Here is a 25,784-nt window from a genome sequence, read left to right as displayed (position 1 = left end):
TTCATTTAGCCTTTGTGGTACCTATGGCAAGTGATTCTCAAGAAGTTGCCTCCTCTTTCTCCTAAAGGGCATTTCGGAATCACTAATTTTTCTCCTCAGTATCTACCTGATATCTTCATGCCCCATGTTCAATTCTGATGCCCAGAAGCTTACCCAAACTCTGTGACTGCAAAATCCGACTCCACAATGTCAGGGAGTGTGGGACCCCGGATGTCCTTGTATTTGGCAATAAAAAAAATATATCCCATTTGACAGCCATGATGGTGATCAACTGCTTTCTAGACAAAGAAACTGACATTTATATTATATTGCTACAAATTATGATCTTATGACTTAAATCCAGATGTTCTGTCTTACACAATACATGAATTTTCACAGTTGTGGTGCTTTATTTCTTGAGAGTTTCATAACTATCATTCTTAATTTTTAAATTAAAAAAATTGAGCATTACCATTTGGAAACACTACACATTTAGAAACACTGTAGAATACTCATTTTGATTATTATCTATAGGAGTAACATAATAATCATAGTAACTATGGTAAATCTGAAGAGGAGTCTTTAATCTCAAAAGAGATATATAATTGCATAAAAGTTAATAACCATGAAATTTTCTATGTTTTGAAGGATAAACTAAACATATTTTGTTTTGTGAACTATAATATACTTACTTTAGCAGTGTTTTAGAATTCTCTCTAATGCCATGGGCTACCTTCCAATACATGCTTAATATAAAAGCATGAACAACTAGTGCAATTATATCTACAAAGAGACTGGGTGTGTGGCTCACTCTTGTAATCCCAGCACTTGGGAGGCTGGGGCAGTTGGATCACCTGAGGTCAGGAGTTCGAGACCAGACTGACTAACATAGTGAAACCCCGTCCCTACTAAAAATAAAAAAAATTAGTTAGGCATGGTGGTGCACATCCCTGCTACTTGGGAGCCTGAGGCAGAATAATTGCCTAAACCTGGGAGGCAGAGGTTGCAGTGAGCCGAAATCATGCCATTGCATTCCAGCCTGGGCAACAAGAGTGAAACTCTGTCTCAGGAAAAAAAAAAAAATATATATATATATATATATATATATAAAAATATAAAATAACATATATATTATATCAACAATATATGATGTAATATACAATTATATGTTATATATACTACACATACTATATAATATATATATCATATAATATATAATATACAATATATAATGTATGATTATATATTGTATATTATATATTATATAAAATATAATATAGTATATAGTATATAATCTATATACACACAAATAAATAATTTCTACAAAACTGTTAAAAGTAGGAGATTTCTGAACATAGTATTTTAACTAGTATACATTTTCCTTGACTAATTAATTAATCCATTAATTAATAAGATAGGCATTACTCTGTGCCAAATTTTATGCTGAGAATTAAAAATAAAATAGGCTTCTCTTCCCTTTGAATTTAGAGTCCACTGAAGAAATGTGATACAAAGCAATAAGTGCTATAATAGATAAATGCACTCAACACCATAGAAACATAGGAAGAAGGAGCTCCTAGAATACTTGAAAAATATTGTGATTATTATGCAAGCCTTTTTCAAAAGTATGTAAAGTAATCCTATATACTGAGTCCCTAATGCAAAATCTTATATCCTGAGTCGCTAATGCAAACTGTAGGCAGATTAGCTTTAGGAGAATACAATAGCCCTTAATCATGAGTAATCCAACAAAATATGTAGACAATCTGTCATCTGCTAGAGTCTTCTAGAAGAATATAGAAGGTGTTAATAGAAGGGATGAAAAACAACACAGGAATTAATGAAATGAGTATAACAGTATAGATGTATTAAAAAATTAAGCACATTATGCCAAAATAGATACAGGAAGATTTATAGATAGTTTATATAACTTGGGGCAGGGAAAAAAGAGATAAATTGGCATTAGCACGTTCATGACTAGGAATATACATTGCTATCCTAAAAAGATAACCTGTGATTAGTTTTGTAAGTCACAAAGACTGGTGCCTAAACATATCTCAAAATTTTGTTGAATGAATGGATAAATATAAAGGAAACAATGCAAGATATTTGATAAGTAAAATGTTTTCAATGTTTACTGGTTTTGAGAGTAGAGAAATAGTATATTTAAAATTATTTCTCTAGAAACAAATTAAGTGCGCTGGATTGCACACTGTGGCAAGCACCTACCAAGTCATGTCAACAACCCAAGAAAGAGACTACCACATTAACTCGATTTGCTCAATTTCAGTTTTCCTATTTCCATAAGTGATTGCAATTTTGACTTACCAGAACAGAAAGAGGCTTCACAGCATCAATAAATGTGCAGTGAGTATTTAATAGATGAAATTAGACCACTAAAATATCAGATTATTATTTATTATTTTTAAAATTGACAATAAAATTGAATATATTGACTGTGTAGGACATATTGTTTTAAAGCATATATACAATGTGAAATGACTAAATCTAGCTAATTAGCATATGCATTTCCTCCCATAGTTACCACTTTTGTGGTGAGAACACTTTGCATTCACTCTCTTAGCATTTTTCTAAAATTCAATATATTGCAAACTACAGTTGCCGTGTTGTACCATTCTATCAAAAACATCAAATGTCATTTCAACAAAGTTACACAATGAGAGCTACACTCATTGTCTGAAATAATAGTTTCAAAAGATAAATTAATTTGTTTTCCTCACGTATAATCAGCACATTATGGCAGTTCACAGATAAAGCTTTAATTGAGATGGCCAGGTGTATGTAAGAACACAATTGCATTGGGCAAACATCATTTTTGTCTCAAAAGGAAGATTATAAAATTTAATTAGATGTTTGGGGATGTTTAAAGTGCTTTAAGTCACCAAAGTTATTTATCAACTTTAAAAAATCAACCAAAGGAATACTCACATTGTCACTTAAGTCTTCAAGTCAAACTTTTTCAACTTGAATCTGTAATTTAAGAAGATTCAAAGTTAGATGTATTGCATGTTATTTCTGTTCTCCTTGATACAACAGGAAAAGGAAAATGAATTTATGTTGATTGATTTTCAAAGAGATTAGTTCTAAGGATATGCTCTAATAAAAAAGGGGATATTTAAAAACATATTATTGTCCATAATAAAAACATTGTTAACTAATAAACAAGGCATTTTCTAATCTCTTCCATAAGGTGACAGCTGCTTTTGTAGCCAAGGCAGTGAAATTAAACCTGGAATATAATGCTACTCTACACATTGGGGGGCGGGGAAAGCATAAACTGGATCAAATGATATTTTACACTTGAGACAATATGGAATAAAAATAATTGAAGTCATTTTTTTTCTAACTATTGCAACTTAGAGAAATCTGTGCCCTTAAAAAGCAGAATGCACTGTAGATTTTGAATCACCGTTTACCAAACAGTTGGTTTTGCCATTATAATAAACCCTTTTAAGGAGCTTTAATTCTAGGTTTCAGCATTCCTGTTCTTAATCCTTATCAGCTTCAAGTTCATTAAAAACATTTAAAACAAAGAAAAAAGGCCTCTTCCTAGGCTATAGAGATTGTAATAAACTTACATCTGAGGTGCAACATTCTTTTTCAGTGGATAACAAAGGGAAACTCTATGCATCTGCTTTGCGTGACTCAGATGTAAAGTAATCCTTTCAACCATATTGCTTAGTCTCTTCACTTTGTTTATTTAGTGTAGACCTACTTATTTATTTATTCAGTGAAAAGGTGTGTGTATGCCTTTACTGAAAGTGAATAACTAATAACTTAATATCCTGAAACACCCGATAGCCAACCTGCTCATTTCATTTGTATTCCACAGATGCCTCATTTTTTCCTCCTCACTGCCTAGCCTGTACTGATCAGTATTAACAATGGGATTTTTGTCTCACTTGAAAACTTTCTTGTTCCATTTGAGTAGAGGTGGAGACTCTCACTCAAAAAAAAAAAAAAAAAAAAAAAAAAAAAAAAAGAAAAGAAAAAGAAAAAAAAACAGGTATTTTCAGTGTTTCCCTGCTTTTAATATATTAATATTCAGGAACACTGCATTCATACTTCAGATAATCTCACAAAGTAGCTGTAGTGATGACAAGACCCTTAAGCAGATAGAAATGGCAAAGAGAAAATGCTACTTTCAAACATTCTGAAATGTTAAAAATTTAAGAAGACAAAAGAAAAGAGAGACCATAGAAATGATAAATCATTCCTATAACTGGATTTTAGCTACATTTGGCAAGTGGGATACTAACCATAACTTAGGAAATTTTATGCATCCCTTCTCTTGTCACTCTCTTTCATCCCCCACTCAAACTTACTAACCTAATAAAGTTCACCTACCGGCTCCATTACTCAAACTCTCAGGGAAAGGACAGTTTACCACTAGAAGACTTTCTCTGTAATTTCTGATAACCTAAATTGTCTAGGATTTTCTTCAAATCTACCGTCATCATCAATGACTATTTGAACAGTTTTTGTTCTCCTTCTATATTGTTTTAATGTTAAGACTTATCACATCAATTCATTTGAAAAACAAGGAATATTTTTATGTTCTGAGTCCCTATTTACCTTAAAGTATTATAAACATTAATATTGCAAAAGAAAACAGGAAAACACAAAACTTTTTTTTTTTTTTTTTCTCCAAACTGTTACAAATTCAGTCCAGGAGAAGTAAGAGCTTCTTTTACTGAAATCACTATTCATGATGAGGGTGGATCGGGGCATGGGGGGTGGGAGAGTCAAAGGGAGAGGGAAGAGTTAATGCTTCCCTAGAGATTGAATTCTCTTTGCATTTTATCAATTCCTTCTCTCAACTCCTGCTTTCACATGTTGCTTATACTGAAAGCATTCATAAGGGTCAGATTCTAAAAGTTTAACTTAATTTCTTAAACATTGCTTTTAACCTTCACCCCCAGTTTCCAGCAACAACTGTAGTAGTTCCTAAATCACTATCATTTTTGGCTAGAATGAACTATTTAGTTTAGAACTAAATACATCAACTATTTAGTTTCCCCAATTAATAGAGTGTCTTCTGATCGTCTAAAGAATTTTTTCACCCACACAATTCTTTTTTAGAAAAAAAAGGTTCAAATTTCTTGTATAGAAAAACCCTCATTAAAAATGAATTTCCAACATCAGAAGTCAGAGCAAGGCAAATGTTTGACTATGACATTTGCTGAAGTTCTGTTGATCGTAAGCCTTTTTCAAATATGAATGAAGCATTCCTTGAAGATAAAAACGGAAATAACAGATGCTGATTGAAAAATAATATGTTTTTTACATGTCTCAATTGAAAAACACCTTGCCAAGAACACTAAAATTTGTGTTTTTAGTACTGGTTTCCTCTTTGGTGTTATTTCTTAGAAGAACAGATTAACTAACCCATTTAAAAATTCCTAATTTAGTAATTTCCTTTAAAGAGGTCATCTGCTTCTGAGACTGGCACACTTTTGGGGATTTCCTGTATCTGATCACAATAAAATGGGTGGGGAAGGTGAACTGCAGAAAGAGCTGAGATTATTTAATCAAGTGCATCGTAATTTCAGATACATTTTGTCCACTAAATCTTTGAAATACATCTAAAATACAATTTCTCCTTATATTCTTTTATGCACAAATACAGCTAGTATTTCTACCTAACCATTCACAGAGAGATCAGGGTATGTGTAACCTAGGAAAGTACTTAGACGACTATCTCACAAATTAGGCAACGATGCTGCTCTTAAATTACAGTGTTTATTATTATCCAAATGTGTTTCAATAATAGCAAAACATAGAGAGTGAACATTTTAAAATTATACCCATTGGTTTCATCCAATTCTTGAAAAGATAAAAAATACATAGCCAATGTGTAAATACTTTAATATGTATCTTCTATGACTACAGAGGTCTTTACTGAAAAACAAGTTAACTATCCTGTTGTGAAGCGGGAAGTATTGTTCCTCTAGAAGATCAAGCACACCATCCAGAAAGTTGCCACTGTCAAAAATTTTAGCACTCTTTCTCAATACAGAGGGAGGTGAGGTTAAAAACTACTGATTTATTTGACAGAAAAGTATACAACGGCATGATCATCCTATTAAGCAACTGCTCAAATTTAACTCCATGGCAGAAGTTAATCATATTTGAAAACTCGAATTGTTAGAACATATTAGACACTCAGTTACAAATACAGTTAAATATAGTACATGATGTAAATTGTGGGTTAGAAAATAATTGAAAATAGGCTACTTCGGGGAAGAAATAAATAAGAATATTTCACTTATACCTTAAATAAAATTCAATGTTAAAAGGCCAATATAAGTCCGGTCACAGTGACTCATGCCTGTAGTCCCAGAACTTTGGGAGGCTGAGGCGGGTGGATCACTTGAGTTCAGGAGTTTGAGACTAACCTGGCCAGCCTGACCAACGTGGTGAAACCCTGTCTCTACTAAAAATACAATTAGCTGTACAATTAGCTGGGTGTGGTGGTGGGCACCTGTAATCCCAGCTACTCGGGAGGCTGAGGCAGGAGAATCACTTGAAACCGGGAGGTGAAGATTGTAGTGAGTCAAGATCGTGCCACTGTACTCCAGCCTGGGCAACGAGAGCAAAATTCTGTTTCAAAAAAAAAAAAAAAAAAAAAAAAAAAAGCCAATGTAATATAATATTTGTGACTTTTAAAAAGTAGTAAGTGATACAGTAAAATAAAATCAATAGTTATGGTGTCAAATACAGCAGGTTTTCTAATTTCAGAATTTAGGCCACAGATTCTCAGAGCAAGGAGTGATCTGGCCGGGCACAGTGGCATACGTCTGTAATCCTAGCACTTTGGGAGGCCAAGGCAGGCAGATTGCCTGAGTTCAGAAGTTCAAGAACAGCCTGGGCAACATGGTGCAACCCCGTCTCTACTAAAATACAAAAAATTAGCTGGACGTGGCAGCGTGCACCTGTAATCCCAGCTACTTGGGAGGCTGAGACAGGAGAATTGCTTGAACCTGGGAGGCGGAGGTTGCAGTGAGCCAAGATCATGCCACTGCACTCCAACCTGGGTGACAGAGCGAGACTCCGTCTCAAAAAAAAAAAAAAAGAAAGAAAAAAGAAAAAAAAAAAAGGACTGATCTTTGGAGGAGTGGATTAAAATCTTCAATGTACACATGCAGTCAGATTCCGATAGATTCTGATACCTCACATCCAGGTCTACCCATATCTTGCTTCTACTTTAGTTGAGAAATAGGTTGAAGTTTGATTATCCTCAGGTGTTTGGGGATATTAAAAAAAATTTAAATACAATTTTATTCAACTCTGAGCAAATTCGAATGAGAAGGCAGTAGAAATATAATATTCTAAATGCTTTTGTGAGTATTTTTCAGGCATTTACTTTCTTCTTTCATTTTTAATTTAACATTTGAATTAACTGTGTGTGGCCGGACATTTCTAATATTTTACAATTTAATCTGTCTAGGACAGTTAGTTTGCCTGAAGAATTTACTATTTTTACATTTCTTAAATAAAAAATCTGCAGAAAAGCAAATGTAAATGCAAACTCATGAAACTTTTAAACATCTGGAAAAACACGAAGATCATAAATAATTTGGAGGGTAAGAAAAATATCAAATATAAAGAATCAAGGCCGGGCGCGGTGGCTCAAGCCTGTAATCCCAGCACTTTGGGAGGCCGAGACGGGCGGATCACGAGGTCAGGAGATCGAGACCATCCTGGCTAACACGGTGAAACCCCGTCTCTACTAAAAAATACAAAAAACTAGCCGGGCGCGGTGGCGGGCGCCTGTAGTCCCAGCTACTCGGGAGGCTGAGGCAGGAGAATGGCGGGAACCCGGGAGGCGGAGCTTGCAGTGAGCTGAGATCCGGCCACTGCACTCCAGCCTGGGCGGCAGAGCGAGACTCCGTCTCAAAAAAAAAAAAAAAGAATCAGATCACAGTTTATAAAAATAGTGTATATGTGGAGGTGTCTGTGCTACCAACTTCCATGCATCAACATTGATTTAAATTTTTCATTTTCTGAAGTGAAATAACTCTGTCCTGATTTTGTGGTTCAAAATCCAGATTTTATGTTTTTCTTCCCCCATGTAGCCATTTTTGACCCTGTTTTATCTAAATTTACAGCCTTTTGTTTTACTTGGAGCATATCAAAATATTTCAGGATTAGACATTACGGGGTGAAATTGATACACTTATAAATTTTTTTATCCTGTTTAGTTTTGACAAAATAACTTGCTCTTCTATTCTAGAAAACAAGAGTAAACATATAAAAATATTTTAAAGATATAAAATATATACTAATAAAAATGGTAAAACTATTTAAAGCATTTAAACTAATTATATGTGAGATTTCAATAGGATAGTTCATTAGTCCAATCCTTGAAATAATCCCAAAGCGACATGAATTCCTCTGCAGAATGAATGTCTATAGAGAGTAATCCATGGAAGACAGACAAGCCTCTTGTCATCTGTAGCCTTAATCCATTGCCTAGAGCATGAAAAGTGCCCAGGATAACAAGTGTGGGAATCAGTAAAATCAACATTATTTTTGGATTTTATTTTCTTAACAATACTGGCTGATCAATAGGCTTGCGGAAACTGACAAATACAATAAGATCTGTTTGATGAGTCAATCTAGTGAAGTAGAGATAATTCCTCCTCCCTTTTCCCCATTCTCCCCCTCTTTAAATCCTCCTGGTCCTCTTCCTCCTTCTCCACCTACATTCACACAAGCCACACATTCAAAGGCAGAGAGAGAGAGAGAGAGAGAGAGAGAGCGCTGTGCTTTCTCTGTTGGTCTGTAGACATTAAGTAATGAAAGCTGTAGTGACAATGCTTAGATCATTTACTTAAGAATACTAAGCCACTTTCAGTAGGTGTTTATGTTTTTAATTGTAAGACTCACTCTCTCCCTTCAATCAAGAAGTTTCCATACTATTGAAGATGAGTCTCTGGATTCCAAGTGCTGTATGTGGAGGTGGGGGGTGGGGAGCGGTGGTAGGAGAGGGTAGGGCAGAATCAGTTGGGGAATAAAGGAGAGAAAGTTCTGTTCTGTTAACTTTTTTGTACATCCCCTAAAGATTCCTATAAAAATATCAGCTTTGAGTAAAACTGAACCAAAAATAAGAGAGAAAACTGAGAGGCCACAGACAACTACTTGTTTCAGAAGGAAGAACTAATGGTGTTCGTATGACTGCCTGAACACATGCCTATGCGAACCACAGAAAATTTAGTAACCCTTCAGCAGCTCATGAAGACACAGAGATATTCTTTTCATGTTACTCCTTGACACTCAGCAGGGACTTTTGTGAACTTTGTCATCTTCCGCTGCCCTTTAAACCAAAACTAGGGAAGTGTCTTTAATTAATGAGATGTGATGCATTAAAAATGTTAGCCAGAGCATTCCAGAAGCTGGAAAACCATAGATGTTTTTAAATTCTGAGTATCCTTTTGAGAATCCCTCGTTGTAATTTATAATTCTCAGAGGACCTATATTTGTCTTGAACTGATTGTTGGAATGGGCTTTACTAGGAATTTCTTCCCTGAAATTGCAGTGGGACAGAGGAAGGGGGTGGTTGAGCCCAGGGGGTTTGTTGGGAGGCGGGAATGATCTCTAACAAGGCTTTAAAACCTTCAGTGGTTAAAGTTGTATTGATGAGGATATATAGACACACACACACACACACACACACACACACAAAATGCACAAGTTCAACAGGATTGTATAATGAGCATGAATTGTAAATTTTGTAGGTAGCAGAATTCAGATTTTTTAAATCAAAATTGCACCCAAAAATGGCTATAAAACAACGCTTGCCTTGGGAAGTAAATTTATAGCTACATGCCTTTCACAGGCACGCCGGAGGGTTCTGCTCCCGGCTCTAATCTCTACGAGATGTTTTTTGCATGTGTTGTGTGACAGGAGGGAAGGGGAGTGGGTTGAGCTCGCCTGTTCTCCCATTGTCAGCCAGTCTAGTGAGTGTTGGGGAAACCTGTCTGTGGGATCTTGTGTCATCTCCCCCTACATGCGTACAGGAAAAGTCCGCGCTGCTCACGGTTTCTCTCTCTCTCTCTCTCTCTCTCTCTCTCTCTCTCTCTCTCTCTCTCTCTCTCTCTCTCTCTGTTTCCCTTTCATTCTGCTTCCCCGGAGCCGAATGAAGCAGGGAGCAGGATTAGAGTCTGCCACCGGCTATCAGAGGAGCTTAGATAAAAGGAACTGCTTCTTAAGCACCACTGCAGCAGACCTTGTTAATTTTTTTTTTTTCTTTCTTTCCACACAACAGTTGTGCCTCATTATCCGGTGCCTGGCTCGGATTTTTTTTTTTTTTTTTTTTTTCTTTTTGGAGGGTTTGAAGTTTCTGTGCTTCAGTGACTGTTACAGAAGAAGAGGTGTTAGTGTTGCCATGAGGTCTTGATTGTCTGCATTTATGAATGAAACTGACCTAAATCACCTGTTACCTCCAGTTTCCAGATTGTTTGAACTTCTCTGGCCGCACAATACAGGAAGGAAGACTAAAGAAGCAAAGGGACCTACAGCGTCTGCAGCATGGGCTGGTTAACTAGGATTGTCTGTCTTTTCTGGGGAGTATTACTTACAGCAAGAGCAAACTATCAAAATGGGAAGAATAATGTGCCAAGGCTGAAATTATCCTACAAAGGTAAATCTTATTTTTCTTTTATTTGGTTATCTTTGTAATAACCCCCCCTCCTTAATTCCTTGAACTCCCTCCCAACCCCAAATCATCAAACCTTTAGTTTAACCCGGTAAACCTATGTGATTATGTGTATCTTTCTTTGATACTTTAAACCCTTTTTGTAAAAAGCATGTCTTCTGTTTGATATATGACAATTTAAATGCAAACAAAGAACATTTAATCACATTTGCCGAAAAGAGCTGTATGCCTGGTACACGCTGATCTGTATATCTTATTATCCTATCTTATGCCTGTTCATTTTTCCGACTTTAATTCTATTAAAATATTTTCTTAAAAATAGAAATGCAAAAATGGTCTCTTTGTAGATGTGCATGCCTTACCTATAATTACTATGATGAATTGCATTTTCTTAGTTTTAGACACGAAATGGTTAATCGTCATCATGAATATTCAGTTTGTTCAAATCTGACAATCAGATGCTTAACATAAGCAGTAGATCATGGTTTGCCAAGAGAACATAAACTGGATGGAACAGACTAGTTTTTCCACAGCGTGTTATGATTGTACAAAAGACTGTATTTGACTAATTATGTAAAGCTAAAGTCTTTGAAATATTATGTTATTTAATTCTATATGTACTTCAATAAGAACTGCAGATGCATTACTATCTACTTGCATAGGTAGTTGTGTAAACTTCTCTTTTAAAAACTATAAATTTAAGAGAGAAAAAAGAGCTTTATCATTAGTGCTTTATTTGGTTACAATTTAATGTATGTGTTTATTTTAATGAGGATTTTTAATATTTGTTCTACATTTGCTTAGATAGATCTTATAGATAGATGATGTGTAAAGTAATGCTAAAGTAGATCCCAAAATGATATGCATAAATTTAATCGCAGTAAATCTTTCTATAACTCAGGTATTATTAAAATGGAGTTAAAGATTAAACTGCTTTAACTCAAGTAGTTTTACTCCCTAAGGTGTTGATTTCTTATGATTCTCAGATTTCTAAAATTGGGAGTGGAGCAGTGAGAAGCTCTAATTAAGCTTAGTTTTTAGCCTATAAGTTAAAAGAAAAATTATTGAAGGTATTTGTAGAGATGTCTGTCTACTCTACCTTGCCCTTATGCCAGAAAACATACTACTTAATTCTCATATGATGGGGAACATCTTTTTCTGAATGCCCTAGTGTGAATGAGGATCTCAAATCAGAAAGAGAGATGTAATTTTCACACTTTGAATTAGAAAATTAAACACCTAGTAATGTGTTTGTTTGGACTTAGTGCTCGTTAGATAAAATTCATTGAATTAGAATATTTATTTACTTTTTGGTGTAATGTTTTCCTGAGTATCAAGTTGGGAATAGAGACTTAAACATCAACAAACAGAAGTGCAATTGTACTTATGTAAGTTTTAAAAAATCATATAGCATTAATTATTTAATTAATTTAGTAACTGTCTTTAAATTATCTCCATAGTATATGATATTATGGTGCCTGTGTTTTTATCAGTTTTGCTTTCTGTTTTCACTCCTTGACAAGATGACATCAAATAAGTCTAAGTTGATGGTCCACTTTATCCAAGTTTATGTTCCCTATGAGTAAGTTTTACATGCAACTTTAGTTCTCAAAGATGTGACTGGCTATTTGTAATACTTTTGGTTTAACAGCTTAAAATCATGAAATATATTTTAAAAATCTAGGTTTGAATATATCTAAATGCGAAATACATTTTGAAAGAAAATAAAAATAGGGAATTAAACTTTTTTATTTGGCAAGAATTTTATTTCCATGGTAATAGGTTACTCTCCATGATAGAGGAGGCGCTTGTTCTTGCTGTACGTTAAAAAGACTGCATTTAATTTGAATATCCTTTGTTGTGCACATATGCTTTAAACCTGTCTGATGAAGCAAGCAGTATTTATTAGCAAGGTGTATATGTTTGATGCTGTCTTTATAAGCCTTGTTTTAGTGGTGGCACCCATTAGAATTATTCTGCTTTCCTTTAAGTAAAAACTGCTCTACAGCTACATAACAATTCCACTGATACACCTAGAGCTTAATAATTTGCTAAAATAAACTGTGAAATGAACAACAGCAAGAAGAATAAAAGGAATGGCCCGGGGAATCTTTTTTTCTGTTATTTTATTAATCTGTCATTACCTTTTTTCTCTACATGTACATTTGTTTGGCCAAAGCAAGTATGTGGTAGCCAATTGCCAGTACTTTGTTTCTAAAGTACAATAGAGATTTTTTTTTAAGCTACTTCTTGTTTCTCCTTAATTAGATGTCAAACACAGTTAAAACATCCACTGCATTGCCCTTAAAAATATTCCAGCATGATTCATGAAGAGTTAAATCCCTGCCAACCTTAATTTCCCATGGTCACTTGTTTTCAAAGATCCACCATTAACTCTGTCATTGCTCAGGTTGCCAAGATGAAGTTTCAGGCAATCACTGTGCTTAGTTTCTACTTGTCATTTTTGCCTGGTAGGAGATGAAAGAGACTTGATATGTTAAAAAGAAGTAAAAACAGGAAGGTGGCTTTTGTAGCGGGTGTACATATCTAATAAGATACCTCTTTACTTTCTAGGAAAAAGGAATTGAATAGATGTGTTCAGGACCATCTGGAGAAGTGATAATATTAGAAAAATGGGGTATGCTGGCTTTTCCTCTGCACCAATCTGATTTAGAATCCTTATGGGGGAAGAAAATGTGAGAACTCTGTAAATCTCAGCAGTTACATGGAAATTATCCTTAAGAAACATTTACTCAGAAATACTTTTGTCATCTTTAAATATATGTAATATAGCTAAATGATAAAATCCTTCTTTTAAAAAGTGGTCCATGCTTAAGTGTTTATTTCTTCTACAAAACTAGTCAAATTTCACTTTTCTCATGAAATACAGGAAAATTATATAATCTTCCACTTGGGATATGTGATACAATGAAGTCTTCAGAAAAACCTGCATGAATCACAAGAAAATAATTAGGGTTTGGGTTTTAAACAAATGACAAATGTTCCATCATCCAATGTAATGGGCTATTCCAGGACACTGTGTGCTTCAGTTTTGGTAGAAATCAAAGACACATGCATGTCTCAATGTGATGGTGATGCTGTGAATCCAAAGGTTAAATCAATGATTTTAACCTTAACTTCAATAGGAAGGACTTAGTAAATAGAACTTTAAAAAGTGGTAGACATTCTGAAGGCTTCCTTTTTTCTATTTTCTAAAGTTTTTTTTCTTTTTTTCAGTCAAGGTGTTATTATAAGAATGACGTTATCAATTAAATAAAAATTCTCATGTATATTTGTGACAAGAGAAGATCATTTTATTTAGTTAAAATTTCTGAAGTAAAATTTGCAAAAGTTCTTTACCTTTTGTTCAATAAATTACAATTAGTTCAAAAGTTAATTAATATGAATAATGATTTTCTAATTAAACTTTTTGTCTTTCCTTTAAGATTTTCTTTACTTTCACCAGAGCAGTATTTGTGTGTATGTGTGTGTGTTTGTGTGTGTGTGTATACACCAATACATTTATGTGTACACATAGGTATACATATACATATATTTCAATACATAGGAAATATAACTTCATTTTATAATTTTATAATTCAGAAAATAACTTCATTTTATAATTGTGAAAATAACCTCAGCAATCTACAAGTTGTGAATCACAATACAATTCTTCATAAATAAAATTATCAGTTTAAAATGACATTGATATTTTAAATTATATATACCTGCGTGTATATATATAAAATAATAGAGGGGGTATTGTCTTTTGTGTCCCATGAAAAGTTTTCATGGATGTCTTGAACATTCACATAACAGTATAAGATAGAGTTAGTCTTACCCTAAAAATCTCCTCACAGCTAAAATCAAATATTTTTAGGAAAGAGATGTGAGAGTTGAGGGGGAAGACACACCCACACACTCACATACATACGTACACACATGCATAGAGCGATGAAGTTATCAATTATTTGCAATGACTTTTCTCAAATACTCACTGTATATTTGTCACCAGGACTTTGGATGACGTTTTCTTCACAAATTCTATTAACCTTATAAATCATATTTTGATTCTGAAATCTTGAATTTAAACACACTGAAAACTAGAACTTTTTATTCATCTATACAACAAGTATACCCTGGCAAAATAATGTAAAATGAACATAAAATAAAACAGTCACACGTCTTGTGATACAATGCTGGTCAGATCAGATGAGGGCTAATACAAATCTCCAATTTGTGGATACTCTGCTTAAGGCTGCCAACCTGATTGACCTTTGAAAGAATTTATACAGTGTAGACTTTAGCAATCAATAAAATAAGAAAATAACTGAGACTACAAAACAAATTCATATAAGCCTCTAACTCACCAGCTTTAACAATGATATTCAGTCATTAACAGCTTAAATAAATATGGATACTGAATAGATAATTTTCCCGATTCTAACTTTTTAGGGTTTAGGGTTTATTTCTCTTCATATGAGTGATTTCTAGAGTTCTACGATTGTCAGTGACATGAAATACATAGTTTGCTAAAATATTAGCAAACTAAACAGATATATTGATCTGCAATATCTAATTTTCCTTTATTTTCTGATTTTAATTATTATATAAATCATATATTATAATTTGGGGTCAATTATACTTCTGTAGTAAAGATTTAATGTATCTCAAGGATCTTTCAGGAATAAGTTTAATTAGAATTAATTAATATGATTGCATATGTTCCTAGTAATAAAAATTAATGTTAAATTGTTGTTATGGAGGATATTATGCTCAATGTGAATATATAATTGTATAGGGCATTAAATTTTCTATCATGTTTTAAGGTTTGCATTTTAAGAAACTTGTATTTTAAAGTTATTATGAATTTTAAGTTGTCTGTAAGAAATTGTGTGGTTTAACTTATCCCAATTTTTCTCATTTTAACTCCAGTGACACACCTTTGTATCATAGCTCCAAAAGTCAAAATACCACACCTTCACAAGCTTTGAAGAATTTCAAAATCTAAAGTCAGGATTATTCTGAATAATGTTTAACTTGAATTTTTACAAAATCTTCCAAAATGATCAATACTAATATAAATTTTGAATTGATCATTATCCAACAACTTTTATTTACAAAGTCATGATATTACAGAGTTACATATTAATTGACTAAGATATTGCTCTTGTCAAACCTCTGTGAAAAAGTAATATGTGATAAATAATTCATTGCTGCAAAGTTATAGAGGCAAACTCTCCAACACTCATGACAGTATGGAAATAAGTTTTGGACATGTAGTGAAGGTTTATTTTAAAAAGACCAACAGTTGTAAACATACATTAGAACAAGTGTGAATCTTGGGATGGCTTTTACCTGTCATGATTTCTAAGGTACTATATAAAAGAATTATCATGATTTGCAGTTCTGTGCTTCCACTAATAGGTGGCACTAGCAATTTGTGACAACTCTTTCATTAATTTGGAAATGGGCAGGCTACTAGGGTAAATATGCACAGAATAAGGTGTGCAGACCAAGTTCGGAAAAATTGGTGTAATAGTCATGAAATTTAACATTCACAAAAAGAAGCATTAGTTAAAATGAAATTTGCTAAAGATATTGATGTGCTATTTGCTTGCATTTATTTGTACATTTTGATCCTGAAAAACTAAAATTTCTAAGTAAAAAGCAAATACATATATTTTAACTTAAATAAGACTTGATATGTGAAATTAATCTGTAAAAAAGTAAAAGAAAATAGTGAATGAAACAATGGTACTAAACAATTAGAATGATGGAAGCAGAGATTCATGTGCCTGTATATATTAAATATTATATATTATATGATGTGTGCTTACAAGAATGAAGTAGCCTGCCTGTGGCCCATTATTACAACCGTTTATGATTGGAGAGTAGGTAGTTGAAAAGGTAAAATAATGTTAAGAAAATTACATTTGGTATGTTTTTAAAAGACTGACTCCTTTTAATTTGTAGGTTCTTTAACATAGTTAATTAAACATATAGAAGAATCAATAAATTCTGTCTGACACAAATAAGTATGAATGTCTCCAGCTACTATCTCCCACTATTGCCAAGACATAAACATCAGTATAAATAGGCAATCCACACACTATTTCCAAACAGTAACAAAGCTGGAGTCTGTCAAACCCAGGATAAGAAAATATACAATTTATACTTGAATTGGGGAATGAAGATAAGCAAAAATAAAATTCTGTTGATAAATATGAAGAATAGTTTGGTCTTAGTAGTTTTTACAAGCTTAGGGTAAAACTTAAAGGAACCACACATTTTAAGGAATCTTGTCATCTCCTGAATGAGTCATTAAACCTGCATTTCTAGGTTTCTCTTACTTGGAGAAATGTGGCGTGGGAAACTATGTTGACCAAAACTTACAGTAACTTAAAGTGTTGCAGCAATCATAAACATGTCTTTAGATAAAATATAACATGACCCACTTGAGGCTTCATCAGCAAGCCAAATGAAGCTTCATTCTATTGAATACGTCAATTGACTCACTCAGTCTGTGAAACTACTTATGTGAATCATCTTCTTGTACCAGATTCTAAGGTTCTTAAGGCTGGATATGTATTATTTTTCATCTTTATATTCTCAATGGCTAGCACGGAATTATTCATTGTTGAATGATTTTGTGCTTTATTTGGCACACCTTTTAAAAATTAACAAATAATATGTCTGTTAATAAAACAAAATTATTTCTGGAGATAATAACAATGAAAATTTATAATAAATCAATACATTATGAAAGAATTGTGCATTATAATATACAGTAGAGAAAGTAAGTTTAGTGTTAGGTGCCAGGGCAGGAGGATATCAGTCAAGGCATTTAAGAGTGCACAAAGGACTGTGAGAGTAAGACTATCTCCATAAACAGTATCTCCTTCTGAACCAGGCCTATTCCAGAACTGAATCAGAAAGTATCCAGGTCATATTTGGTAGTCTGCAGCTAAGGGATAGGAAACGTACAATAAATACATTGGAAGGCTCTAGGAATCAGGAACCAGGTTGAGGAATTATTGCTTTCCTTTGGATAAAAACCCTGATTTTCCTTATCTTCTTATCAGATCACAATATATACAGCCAGAAAAGAAAGTGAGGTTTCTACTCTAAAACCCAGTAGTAGCTAAAGATAACTGAAAGCATCCCCTTCTCAGTCTCATTGTATCTGGATGTTTGTGTAGATCAAATCAGTTCTACCAAATGAAGTTGTAAGTGTAATCCTTGAGTAATTTCAATTGGTTCTTTTTCATTGGCCATACTTTTAGGAGAATCCAGACATGGCTCTCTGACAGCTTGCTGAGATTTAGCAATTCAGAGCCTTTCTTGCTTCCCCTCCTACACTTGTCAAGAGCAACAGTTGTTCATTGCTCCCTGAGCTACATCTCCAAGTCATCCTTTTTCTTCCCTTGGCCTTGCGTTCCACAGCCTCAGAGTATGATCCACTTCTATCCTCAGACTTGCTCAAGAGAGTAGATATGATAGGAAACACCATGGAAATCTTTGCTGAAGTGTGAATATGAAAAATATATGTTGAATTATTTGTTTAAGATACTGATTGACAGGGTGGGAGAGGATAGTAGGCTAATTTCCTCAGGCCACTTATATATAGATCTGTAGATTGGTATTTAAAATAAAATGAACTTAAAATGTTCATTAGAAAATTCTTTATATATATATGTATACATATATATAGTCATTGTGACATGGTAGAAATATTGCCAGGAAAAGACAATGGGACAACTACTAATAGCACTATTATTACGTACAAATCATAGTTATTAAGCGGTACTGAAAAATGATTGATACGTAATCCAAACTCTTAGAAATATATTTGGGCATTGCTAAAACAAAGTTGTTTATACCTGAGGTCAAATCAAACTGTCAAAGTGCTTATGAATCTTCATAATATGGGTCAGAAATTTTGTTTTGTTTTAACCTTCAAATTTGAATTTCAAGAGAATAAATGCTATTTTGTTGTTACTATCCTTTAAGAATTAGCTTAAATGAAAGTATGTTTTCATAAGTTCTGCAAACTTTATTTACAAAAGCACCATTACTAATTATTTCTTACTTGTGTTTTATGTGTAAAATAGACACATAAAGCCACATAACTCATCTGTCAGATTCCTTTATGAATAGATTCTTGGATAAATAAAGTTAATATAGTAGAATTTTTGAGAAACGTGATATCACATCTACCTAAAGATTTTAGGGTGGCTTTTAAAAATAGGACACAAAGGAGGTGGGCCTTGAATGATAGGAGAAATATGAGAAGGTAACAGTAGAGAAGAATGGTAACTACTGTATCAGAAACTATTTCTTTGTGATTTGATTTTATTTTTAGGAAAACAGCAATATATTTAAAATAATTTATATAACTTAGAGCTGCAGCATAGCAGGCTAGGAACTTCATAGAATTGATACGTGCTTGTCTATGTTTGACTGACAGTGAGATCAGGAGGGACAAGTGACACATACTTGTGAGGACCTTCTAGAGTGGTCAGTCAGTTGGACTTCTCTATTTCTTTTTTGGAATTTATCTATAAAATACAGAAGCAAAGTTATTTCTAACCAAAGGGAAAAAGAAAAGAATGTTGATTTTGATTATCTGATGTAGAAAACACTTTTATTATCAGTTTTAAAAACTATAACATAAAATGATTTATAATGATGGTTTCTTTATGTTTTTTGAATTAACTCTTATTATTTCTGCTTTCCTTATTATTTCTTTCTTTCTTTATTCTTTTTTTTTCTTTTTCCTGCCAGAGTTTCTCTCTTGTCACCCAGGCTGCAGTGCAATGGCATGATCTCTGCTCACTGCAACCTCCGCCTCCCAGGTTTAAGTGATTCTCTTGCCTCAGTCTCCTGAGTAGCTGGGATTATGGGCATGTACCACCATTCCTGTCTAATTTTGTAATATTTTTTATTTATTTTATTTTATTTTATTTTTTTTTAGTAGAGACAGTGTTTCACCATGTTGGCCAGGCTGGTCTTGAACTCCTGACCTCAGGTGATCTGCCCACCTTGGTCTCCCAAAGTGCTGGGATTACAGGCATGAGTCACCGCCCCCAGCCCCTTACTATTTCTTTAATTCAACAGGTTGTGAATAAAGTATTCACAACAAGTCTGGGAATATTTGATAATATGTATTAGATAATGTTGTAGGTTCATGGTACCTGGCAACACAGAAAAAAAGTCACTTCTGGAATTTTGTTCAAAAGAGTATAATTCCTAGTACTTGAATAATTGTATATTGATAAAGAAATAAATAAATTCATGGGTTTATATTTAGTGTATGTGTGTGTTTGTGTATATCCATAATACACAAGTACAAGAAAAGTCATATACTGTTATTTTTCCAATTTTTTTTTTTACATTTAATTGGGAATTACTGAAATTAAAACACCAATTATTAGAGCACAAGAATAAAGGATCTGGACGCAGATCTTGAGAGACAGTCTCTCCCTTTGCTTTGTGTCAGGTCTTAAGCAGTTTGTGATGGGCTGTGATCTGTCATTTGTGGTTGACCTTCCCAGGGCACGTTCCATTGTTCAGTGTTGCTGTCTAACCAAATTCTCTGCTCTTTTCTGGGCACTGCCACTTTAAAAAGTTACCAAGAGTCTCCTTTCTGCCACCCTTCCACTAATCCTCCTCATTAAATTGGCTCTGGACCTTAGTGCTTGTCTTGCCTCTGAAGGCGTGCACGTCATGCTTCTATTCGGTTTTTTCCACCTCCAGGGTGGAGATTATGCTCGTGGCAGGGTCTGATCAGCACACAGATTCCCCCAATATGATAGCCTTCTATCTTTCCAGGTTTGAAATATATCGGAAAAAAAACAGTATTTCTCCCCGCACCCACGCCCCCAACTTTTTATCTGGTAGTACTTCAATCTATATCTTTTGACTTCTCCAAATAAATCTCATTTACGGCTATCCTTTCAAAAACAAAATCCTGTTAATTCTCTTTTTGGGGTATGGGAAAACTTTCCAAGCCTCAAAAATGAAACCTTTTGTTTTTAGCAGATCAATCTCAAGCTAGGCTCTCCCACACTGGCCCAGAGCTACAGTTTCTTACTTCCACCACATGATCCCCATGTTCAGTGGAGTCTCAGACTTCTTTTACTTCCCAGGGTGCCTAGTCAGTACAGAATTCTAGTATACAGACCTCCTCTCTGTCACTTAAGCCCTTCTTCCAGACAACTATTTAAGATCTAACATAACAAAATGAGACCAAATGATTTTAAAAAATACATTCTGATGCCTGTGAAATTACTTAGCAAGGCAGATCAATGTCTGCTTTGCCCATTTGTGGTTCATCGGACCTAAATTAATACTTATCCAAGATTGGCCTTTCTCTTTAGCTGTCAAGTAGGGAAAAACTATCTCCTCTGTGACAATACTTCTGTTCACAACTATATAAACATCAGCACATTAATACTGACAGAATCCGTTTAGTCTATTTTAAGCAGATTCCATGTAAGGAAGTGAAATTAGTGATGGTATAGTAATTTATCTCTTTCATACAAATCTCAGTCTATAATACTGAGCTGTACCACACATAACACACACTATGGACACTTTCACACAAATGAATGCTCTCTTGTTCATATCATACCACATATTTTATACCATTTAGTGTTCTTTATAGAAGGAGATCATGGCTGAATGTCTCTATTGTGCCAGAGTTATTGCCTTTTTATATTTCAAAACAGGTAAAATTTTACTTTCTTGGAACGTCCAAATGATAGCATATATTAAATTTTAAATATATTTGATAATATGCACTATTATTACTTACTATGGAATGATAGGTCATACTCTGCTCGTAGTATCCAAGTACCTACTTGTTGGCTTATTGAAAATTAATTTAGGTCTGATGAAGCACGAGTGGGCAAAGCAGACACTGATCTGCCTTGCCAAGTAATTTCACAGGTGTCAGAAAGTACTTTTTCATATATTCAATTTAAAATTTCATATATTCAAATTAAAAATATATTTGGTAATATGCATTGTCATTACTTATTATTGAATGATAGATCATACTCTGCTTACAGTATCCAAGTACCTACTTGTTGGCCTATTGAAAATTAATGGAGTTTTCATACATAGCTACTGAAACAAATTTCACAAGGACCGGAAGAACCTTAGAGTGACAAAAACATTGAATAGACTGACGCTTTCTAGGTGTGGGGACTGCAGCATGGTATTTTCTTTTTCAGCTTCAGTTTCCTCTTTCTTAATATGGGGAGAATAGCTACCACTTAGAAGCTGTTACAGAGACAATGTAAATAACGAATGTAGGGTGCCCAACCAGTGCTTGATACATAGAAGATATTCATTAACTATTAATTACTTGAGGCAGATTAGTAATGCCTAGGATTTGGATTACAATGTTTTGCTCCCTTGTAGTGGTTTACTTGTGTGTATTCTCTAGCTGTTACTTGCTTTGGAGATTATATTAAAAGTAATAACGAAAACTAAATTACAAATATTATATGTGTAGTGTGTGTCTTTCAAAGAAATGTAACGTAATACCATGAATGTCTTAAAACATGAAATTTGTCAATAGCTGCTAGTCAATTAAGACACGAGGAAGCTTTGTAAAATGGTAATGTTTCAAGTAAACAACTGATGAGAAAACCTGAGTCTAACATTAGGATTTTCAGTCTTTCACCTACATTTAGGTGAAGCTAAATGTCTTAACTGTAGACCTATTGCTTAACACAGTTTTAAGTGTGTTAAGCATAAATTCAATGTAATTTGTGTAATTGTTTTCAGTGTAATTTCATTGGAGTCATATGAGTGTGTACATGAAGTTAATGATGAGGATGAAAGGAGACCTAATTATTAGTTTTTCTGGATCTGAGTACCTACTGAACCAGGCTGAGCAAGGAAGCACCTGTTTCTTCAGGAAAGGGTTGGCTGCATCTCAGACTGTAAGTTCCAGTTTATGTTTTCAACATGAACTGAAGTCAGTCATTTAATATTCAGTAAAAATGACCAGGAAATGACTAGTTTTATTTGCTTCTGTACTTACAACATATCCTCTAAAATGGCGTAATGGTTGCCTTGAATATTATTTTGTTATGACTTGGTCCATGAAGACACAACATCCTTCATGACAACTTAAGGAGTATTGAATCCACATAGGAATTATTTAATATGTCTCTAAGTCTGAATGAAACCTTGTAGATATAAAGTCTGAGTCTAGCTGACTAATTCTGTGAACCACCTGTGATCGCAAATAACCCATTTGCAGGAAAGAGGATATTCAGTCACTCAAGAAAATAAACTTGCAGTCTCAATCTAGTAAATAGAATGAAGAACATGTTGAGAGCAACTTAAAGGGGCTTTTGTCTAACAGACGACACTTGGAAGCCAGATTCAGAAATCTAGACGTCATTAGAAAAGGAGGTGATACTAACCACAGTCAGATTTTATAGAGTTTTTCTGGAAGACAGAAATTCTTTTAGAAAACACTTATGCACCAACCTAAGTTTCTGAGGCACTCTAGACAAAGATGAATTTTATTTCATTGTGGCTTTAGCTGTACTACAATGCTCATAAACTATTTTACTTTATGCCAGACATGTGGAAGCAATCAGTGTATGTAAATGATATGTGAAGGTGAGGTATAGTTTTAGCTTAAAAACTTAGACTGTCTGTGGTTATAAATTATAACCACATCACAAAGAACAAGTTTTTAAAAATAGCAACTTAAATGTAAAAATAATCAGTGATGAATTTGTAAAACTACTAGTGTTTTCTTAGTAAAGTCCAATAAATGTAAATTATAGTTCTGCTTTGTGCTGTTACATTATTTTTAGGATACAGTATTCAAAGACAAATATTTTTTTCCTTAAGTAATTGTTAAAATGTAAGTAGCTGTAGTTAGACATAATTATGTCAGTCTATCTCTGAAAAACTACTTTTGCCAAGAGTAGCATTTTAGACTGACTACAGTTAACTTTCATTTTAAAAAAGTCCCCTTCTTTTCCTGTTAGCATGATATCAATTTTTTCCTGTCATATACTCTTTCTACTCATATATATATGTGTGTAGTATATATATACAGAGAGATAGATATGATAAAAATAAATGATAAAATATTTTTATCATCTGCTATATGTAAACCCAGATATTAAAACAACACAAATTCAAAGTACTGTTACTAGACATCATGCACACATATATAAAATTTGAGGTGGGAAAGAAAAAGGGGCAAAAGAAAAGAAATCAGACAAATATTTAACCATTACCTTATCAACTTTTCAAGGGAAGAAAAAGCATGAGGTCATATTTTGTTAGACTGAAATCAAGTGTATTGTACTCCCAATTTTCTTATAAAAACTAGAAATAAATTGCTTATTTTAACATATTTACTTAAGGGAACCAATAAGTGAATCATTATAATGAATATCTAAATAAAACTGACAGTATTTCAACAAAGGAAATAGCCTTCACATCTTGAGTCAACATGCGTCCTTCATTTAGTAAACTGGGACCTGTGAGAAACTGGGACAGAGATAAAAGACAGTCTTTGTACAGAAAGACCTTCAATCTTCAAAATAGCTTGGATTACTTAGGATTTAGTGTATCATCAAGTTAATTTATTTTTCTTTATTTTTATTTATTGTTTATTATTTATTTATTTATTTATTTATTTTTGAGATGGAGTCTCGCTCTGTTGCCCAGGTTGGAGTGCAGTGGCACAATCTCGGCTCACTGCAATCTCAGCCTCCAAGGTTAAGCGATTCTCTTGCCTCAGCCTCCCAAGTAGCTGGGATTACTGGCATGTGCCACCACACCCAGCTAATTTTTGTATTTTTAGTAGAGATGGAATTTCACCATGTTGGCCAGGTTAGTCTCAAACTCCCAACCTCAGCTGATCCACCTGCCTCGGCCTCCCAAAGTTCTGGGATTACAAGCATAAGCCACCACACCCAGCCTTGTCAGGTGAATCTTTTAAAAACTACAAAATTTTCAAGAATCGAATTAATTCTATAGTCTACTAGATAAATGCCAATTGCCATTTGGAGTTCATTTCATGCAGCAATGGCAGAGGGAAGGAAGGTGAAAGAGAATGACCAGGAATAGAACAGCTAAGCAGAGATGCATTGACTAAACATACTAGATATGAAAATTGCCAGAAGAGAGAAAACTCAAAATATGTGAGTGTTTGTATGTTGTTGTTGTTGTTGTTACAATTTGGTATAGGGTTCTGGAGTAACTCTGATCACTCTTGATGTTTGTCTTCATAATATTACACTCTTGCTTCTATACTTACTGTTCTCTTTCTCATCTAGAAAAACGTTCTTTTAAAACTTTTAAATCCATTTCAAATGAACAAAGATTTATTAAGTATGATTGTGCAACAATCATTGTAATAATTACTAGGAGTAGAAAGACATAGGATTAGCCTCTCTTTTTAAGACCTCACAGCATAGTGCTGGAGAAAATACACCACACAATGACAAAACAAATTGGTCTATCATTCAGATGTAAAACAAATGCTATAATGTTTAGAGGTGACAATGATTTGTTAATTGTTCTAAGATATGCTATTAAGTATGAGGAAAATATGTTTTACAGGGGGAGAAAATTAAGCTGAACTTACATAGGATGAGAAAAAATTTGCAAGGAAAACATGGAGAAGGGCTTTATAGTAGAAGCACACTGTCTGGAGACTTGAGGCATTAATGTATACTGTGTATCTGAGAAACAGCAAATTAATTTAACCTCATATGGAATGGAGTGGCAGATAATAAGACAATGGGAGCCAATTTTGAAAATCCAAGTATGTCAGTGATCAATGACTCTGTATAATCTTTGATCGTTCTTCTAATAAGTACTAATATAATAGTCAAGGTGGTGCAATATTAATTATGGAATATGTGTAGATAAGTATGATACACTCTGCACCAAAGAGCCTACATTCAATGGGAAAGGTAGGCAAGTATGTCAAAACACACATTATGGGGAAGATGTGTGATATATCCCAATAAAGAACTGTGAGTGTTGAGAAAATTTGATATCACAGTGGGTCAAGAAATCAGGAACGTCTTTATGTGAGAAGTATTTGAAGTAGGAATCAAAGAACCAT

At 33.8% G+C, this 25,784-nt stretch overlaps 1 protein-coding gene across 1 annotated transcript in view; it reads left to right on the top strand.

Moving 5' to 3' along the window:
- Positions 1-25,784, top strand: part of SEMA3A (semaphorin 3A) — a 535,871-nt gene that overhangs the window by 299,622 nt on the left and 210,465 nt on the right. The window contains exon 4 of the mRNA XM_050785247.1: positions 10,452-10,645. Within this exon, the coding sequence (XP_050641204.1) occupies positions 10,534-10,645 (112 nt within the window). The 5' untranslated portion in view covers positions 10,452-10,533. The remainder of the gene's footprint in view (positions 1-10,451; positions 10,646-25,784) is intronic.

The sequence above is a fragment of the Macaca thibetana genome, chromosome 3 (assembly GCF_024542745.1).
Source record: "Macaca thibetana thibetana isolate TM-01 chromosome 3, ASM2454274v1, whole genome shotgun sequence".
Taxonomy (NCBI): Eukaryota; Metazoa; Chordata; class Mammalia; order Primates; family Cercopithecidae; genus Macaca; species Macaca thibetana.
This window is presented reverse-complemented; position numbering and strand designations above follow the sequence as displayed.